Source organism: Mustela nivalis (assembly GCF_964662115.1).
Source record: "Mustela nivalis genome assembly, chromosome: 11".
Taxonomy (NCBI): Eukaryota; Metazoa; Chordata; class Mammalia; order Carnivora; family Mustelidae; genus Mustela; species Mustela nivalis.
Genome location: NC_139030.1, coordinates 76,679,948 through 76,685,947, shown reverse-complemented (window position 1 = coordinate 76,685,947; position 6,000 = coordinate 76,679,948). Strand labels below are relative to the sequence as shown.

Sequence of the window (6,000 nt, the reverse complement as noted above, 5' to 3'; positions counted from 1 at the left end):
CTCGATGATCGCGATTAAGACTTAAGGCTTCTATTTAACCTGATAACCTACCAACATCAATTCATGGAGTTACAGCAACCAAAAATGTGATGCTACCAGATGCTCCTTGTCCCCCCATCAGATTCTGTAACCCAGACAGCTCGGCATCGGTTACAAACTTCACCTACGTGCCAGTCTCGTGATGGGCTTGCCCTTGGGCGCACCTTTCATCTGTGACTGAAAGTCTTTTGACAGACCAGGAGATTCATCAAGGGCAAAATGTGGTTTTACCCTTAAGCAGGTAGACTAAAACCACAGAGAATGTAGATGTCGTGTGTGTATACAGGTGTGTTATCAGTACACAGTAGGCATAAACTTCATTCACTTGTTCTCTTGAGAATAGAAACCCCCTGTCCCCACTGGCAAATTCAGTCATCACTCTTAAAAAATACATCCTAAAATGCTACCCTAAATCAATTCTGTTTCTCGGTTTCAGTGAAATATACTGACCCGGACATTTGTCAAGAACAGGGCAGCCAGTCCTGAAAGCCTACAACTGTGATGTCATGGTGTCCCCACTAGGGGGCTCTATGGTCTGTGTACATTACCAGGAATCTCCCGATACCAAAGGTACTGCTTCCCCAAGGCCCAGAAGGATGTGATAGTGTTAACTTTCACCACCAATGAGCAAGCATTAGGGTCACATCCCTGAATGTATTTGTTTTCCTCCACGATCTGCCTCCAGAGAAGGCGAAGATTACTACTGTGATATTTACCACTACAGGAAGCTTGCCAAAAGCCACCCATACAAGCATACCACTTCTCAGAAGAACCCTCTGGTTGTCCATAATTTAATAAAACTGACCATGTAGGATAATGCTGTTTATTAAAAATATATTCAGGGAGAAGGAAGTCAGTGCATTTATCCAATTTTACATACACATCTGTAGTCTGAGGTTCCATTATTCCAACAGTTCATATAAACCACTGTTTCAGAGAAGAGAAAAAAAAGGCTTTACATAGGAGATCAGCAATTGGTTATAGGTTTGGTAAGATGAGTAGGCTTGTTGTAAAAATAAAACCACCTCTTCCATTAGTAAAGAATGTCTCCTTTATGCAGAACAAGTCTTCAGAGTTTAAGAACTTTTCTTGCAATAACTTGAAGTACTTGGAAAACAGCCAATCCTCCGTTTTCTATAAATATAAATGCTCTTATTTTGTCTGGATTTTTCTTTTGAGGTAAAAGAGGAAGCATTTTCAGTGATCTGTCACTAGGTTATCCTTTGCTGGGTAGGCCAACTACGGCAACATCAAACCTAAGACTCATACAGAAGCATTTCTGAGAATTAGAAATACAGAGCATGACATTTCCAAACAACAAACGTTCTCATTACAGTAGGGAAAATGAAATGGGTCAAAACCAAAGCCTAAGATAAAGGAAGTAAATCTTTGCTAACGGAGAAGGAACAATGGCACCCAGAATCCCACACAAGGATTTGGCTTCTGAATGCATGCTTAGGTCTTTCCCCTCCAAGTCTCCTCTCTCGTTACAACTTCCCTGGAATATCAGGGTCGTTCCCATTTCCTGAGTTTCTAAGCACTGACAGGAATTGGGAGCATAGCCTCGGCAGCTGGCGAATCAACCAGAGGGAAGACACACATAGAATTCGCTGGCTGGCTATTCCTGTGTTACATCAGAAGTCGGACCTAATTTCTGGGACTCGGATGCTGGGGCCTCTCCCTCAGTCTTATGGCCTTTCTGCACAGGACACCATACAGCTCTTAACTCCAGACCTGGAAGTGACTAGTCAGTCACAGCTGCCCCACCCTCTTTCATGCCCTGCCCCCGAGTCACGGAAACAGGTAAGAGAGGCTTGAGGAAAACTACCTTCTTTATAGAATGTTGAAGTCAAAGAAAGTTCTCGGTCACTACAAATGCAGGAACCAGAGCTCAAGCACAGGAAGAGAGAAGTCTGTGTCCTTACAATGAGTAGCTGTGTGTAAGTTTTCTGCTGGGTTGGGCTAAGGCATCTAGAACTCTCTCCATGTATGTTTCTGATTAGACGACTTAGAACTCACAATTCACTGCGGAGGGGCTGGGATGAGGGGATTATATTTAATTACCTCTTCCTTCTTAAAGTGTAATAGTTAAAAATATGTTCTCATATACAAAGTGGATCAGATCAGTTGCCTGTGTAAACGACACCACAGCAAGTTAAAGGACAACAAAGTCTCAGTCACTACCCAACCGTCTAGGTGGATAAAGCATCCTCAGCAATCAGTGCTTGTTGGTAGAATTACTAAGCAAATAAATTTAAGGCAAAACTGTAATAATAGCAAACGAAGTATACACTTTCTTCCCTACGATGCAAGATTAAGGCCTCCGCCAAGAGAGATTGCTTTAAAATGGGAAGAGTCTTCCTGCCCCTAATTAACAAGGGATCCCACACGTGAAGGAGGAACTAAAGACTACAAGCATTTAAACAGGCGAACTACTGACTTTGCAACCACCAGAGTTTGATTCAAAACCATCCGATATATTGGTTGATGTGGGACATTAACGAGGCTGTGGCTGCCAAGGGCCACATTATGGATAAAATGTCAGACACAGATACTTTAGTAGGAAACATTGCTTTGTTTATACAGGTCTAAATTTTAACAACAGAACCTTTAGAAAAAATGAGGAACAAAATTCTATGTTCACACAAAAATCTTTGTGCTTAGTTTGTAAAAAGATTATCAGAATAGTTCCAACAAATCGGCTCATTCTCTAACACAAAACATCCCTTGGTCGCACCACTCGGCTCCTCGGCTGTCAATGCCAGAACTGCAGAAACACGACTCCCTTCTTGGGGGTCACGGTGGAGCTGCTCACTTGCCAGAGCCCCCCTGAGCTGCTCTGACAGCTCCACCACACTTAGGGGGGGTCCCCAGCCAAGTTCTTGGTGAGGAGGGGGAGGCTCCATGTAAGGCCATTTAAGTGTAAAATGACAAAATCATCAAAAGTAAAACAAGCCACTAAGTTTCTCTTCATTGGAGGGATGGAAACAAAGGGGTTTCTACACCAATTAAGACAGACTTTGGAACGGTCTGTAAAACAAAAGAGAATTGATTTCTCGAAGTTCAATTTAAAAAAAAAAACCAACACCAAAAATGAGCTCATCTCTCATTTCCAAAAAGAATTATGAAAATTCCCTCGAATTTATGCAACAGGCTTAGGAAGGAAAGAATCTCCTCCCGTTTTCTTTCCATGTTTTATGTTCTTCAAGTTACTACTGTAAATTCTTTGAACAGCGACATCAGCCACGACGCGACTCATGGAGACGTGACGATTTGCTTGCACTGAAATACATCTACACAATGGGAAGTTATGCATACGGCACAGAACTAAAAACAAAAAGGTGAAGCAAAACTTTATTTTCAGGTGAAAACAGTAACCTATGGATTGTTGTAGATCTGGGAAATGAGCATGTGAAACAACTGGACAGAGCATCGCTTACAGGTGCTTTTATTGGTGCCGAGACAAAGGCTTAACTGTCCCAAGTCAGCACGGGGGCGTGGGGGGAGTGTGGAAGGAAGAAGACTCTGAACAAGGGAGAAAAAAATTCCTTTACTCCAACAGGGGCTGAAAACTGCCAATTTTCTTGAAAATGTTACATCAATTCAAAATGCTCTGGTCTGAGGGTAATAGATCCCGGCCAGCCCGAGCTGCAGACTTTTGAACCTACACAGAAGAAATAAGTGAGCTTTCCCGGCCTCAGCCCAGACGCTACTGTGGTCACCGGAGTCATGGTATCAACGGTCCTGTGTGTCACTGGGGAGAGGGCAGCAGTGCCCTACAGCTAGATTCAAACTAAGCTATGAGAAAAGTCTACCTGGCTACAAAGGCTGAATTATATCGACAGTTTGTTTCCGTTCAATGAGTCTTAAACCGTATCTTAATTGGGGAGAAATCATGGAACAGAAGCCCATGGCTGACGGAAACCGGACTGCTGCGAGCGCTGTAGGCGGAAAAACCGTGGGGGCCGCAGACAACACGTGACTCCGGGAGGGTAATGGGGCAGTGGCGGGCACGGACAGCTAACCTACGAGCCCACATCTGTCAAAGACATGTGAGCTTGAATTTCTATCCTTATGTACCAGAGGTGTCCTTGAAGGAGACAAAGTGCAGACTTGGCTTGATGGACACACACACCCGGAGTTAAACTGCACAGCGACATTTATTGTTTCAGCCTGGAAAAACATCCCTTTTTTTAAATTTCACACAGCAAAGCAAGTTAAAAACTTCACTCATCAAATAAATGATAATTTAAACAAGAACTTGCTAAAGAACCCTCATCACAACAACGTTTTAGGGCCTGATCACTTTTAAGTCCATGGGGCCATTAATGAATATCGACCAAGTGTCTCTTGTATGATCTGCAAGCCGTTTTTCCTACAACAAGAAGGCGTAACATGTTTCCTTGACTCAGGTGATACATTTAGAAAAGAAATCATGATTTTTTTCTTTTGCTGTAACAGGCAGACACTGCATTTCTCGTGTGATCAGGAAAGATGGAACGACTGCTGCCCTTCTCTCGCTGCGATCAACAGTTTCTCACGCATTATCTCAATGCTCGAGTAGTCCGGCAACTTAAGATAGTTCACACAAGTCATGACAGAGGGCAAGAAGTCATCGGGGTTTTCTGTTGATTCGAATGTCTTCCGGACAATTGTCAAAGGTGGATTCAAACTCCGGAAGCCTGATGAAAGGGAAGGAAGAAAGACCAAGGAACCTATTAGCAAGTTTGCAGGATGCAAACGGCCAACTCAGAGGAGAACATTTTCTCAGCCAGAAGAATCAGTCTGGAATCCCGAATATACACCCTCTTCCGCTATCACTACCAGGAAACGTCGCACCCCCTTGTTGCACGGGGTGAGCGCACACACACAGGTGTTCTTTCTTGCTTGGCAATTAAATCTACACATTTGATATATGTTTAGTGTAAGGTGACTGGCATCTGCTTTATTTACCATAATATGGAGGCAAACAGTTCCTTAGGCTTTCTGACTTTTAAAACAGAATAATCAATTCAACTCCTGTTAGGAGTGATTCACTTCTAGGAAAGTAGACTCTGCAAAGCACTCTCCTCTAAGAGTTTCTAATTCAAATGGCCTGAGGATCTGAATTATATCTGGAAAAGTAGCATTATGTGTTCATCAACAATCCTACTTCAGTGTGTTTAAGAGACCATCCTTATGAACGCCCCTGCTGGTGAAAGCTCTTATACATTGCAAAACAGGGTTAACACTTAGAAGCATTACGGTGTTACAGCTAAGGCCCTGTAAGTCAACTACAGAATATCCTGCTGTGGTACTGAAGTCTGGCTGGCTGACACACCCGTTTACCCACCGAGCAAAGGCATACCCACCTCCAACAGGCAATCTTGGGCTACCTGTCACAAACTGGAGAAATAACCTCTGCTGCTCATTATCAAAACTACTGAGAATCTCAAACAAGAACTTCACAGCCCGACTACAACAGAAATAAACAACCACAATTATTGCATCATATTAAAATACAGTTTTGAATCACCCCACAATGCAGACCCTCACAATTAGCTACATACTGTAAAAACTTAACTACCACTACCTATAAATTCACATTCCAGTACACTCTGAAATCCAACTGGTTTCTGTTGTCACAGCTGGAATTCAAATGGCAGGATTACTCTAACAAGTAAGACTTGTCAGGGACTGTACAGATGTCTCTGTTTTACTACACAGAAAAATGGGTAACGGGGTGAGACCTGTCCTCTCCCATCCCCCACCCTGTTCATATTTACAGAAATGCTTGATAAAGAATCTTCGGGTCCTAAGGTCTTAACAGAAACAAGGCCAAAATATCAGAAAGTCTCCTTTAAAATAGGTAGACAAATTTAGGGTGCCGGGATGGCTCAGTGGGTTAAGCATCTGCTTTTGGCTCAGGTCATTATTTCAGGGTCCTAGAATTGAGCCCCTCATGAGGATCCCTGTCCGTGG

At 43.1% G+C, this 6,000-nt stretch overlaps 1 protein-coding gene across 50 annotated transcripts in view; it reads right to left on the bottom strand.

The window, feature by feature from the left end:
• Positions 1-4,180: 4,180 nt before the first annotated feature.
• The window catches only part of TRIP12 (thyroid hormone receptor interactor 12), a 146,098-nt gene continuing 144,278 nt past the window's right edge, over positions 4,181-6,000 (bottom strand). For all 50 annotated transcript variants that reach the window (XM_082690700.1, XM_082690705.1, XM_082690718.1 and 47 more), the window contains 2 exons: positions 5,391-5,494; positions 4,181-4,721 (listed from right to left, as the gene is read on the bottom strand). In XM_082690700.1, the coding sequence (XP_082546826.1) occupies positions 4,525-4,721; positions 5,391-5,494 (301 nt within the window). In that variant the 3' untranslated portion in view covers positions 4,181-4,524. The remainder of the gene's footprint in view (positions 4,722-5,390; positions 5,495-6,000) is intronic.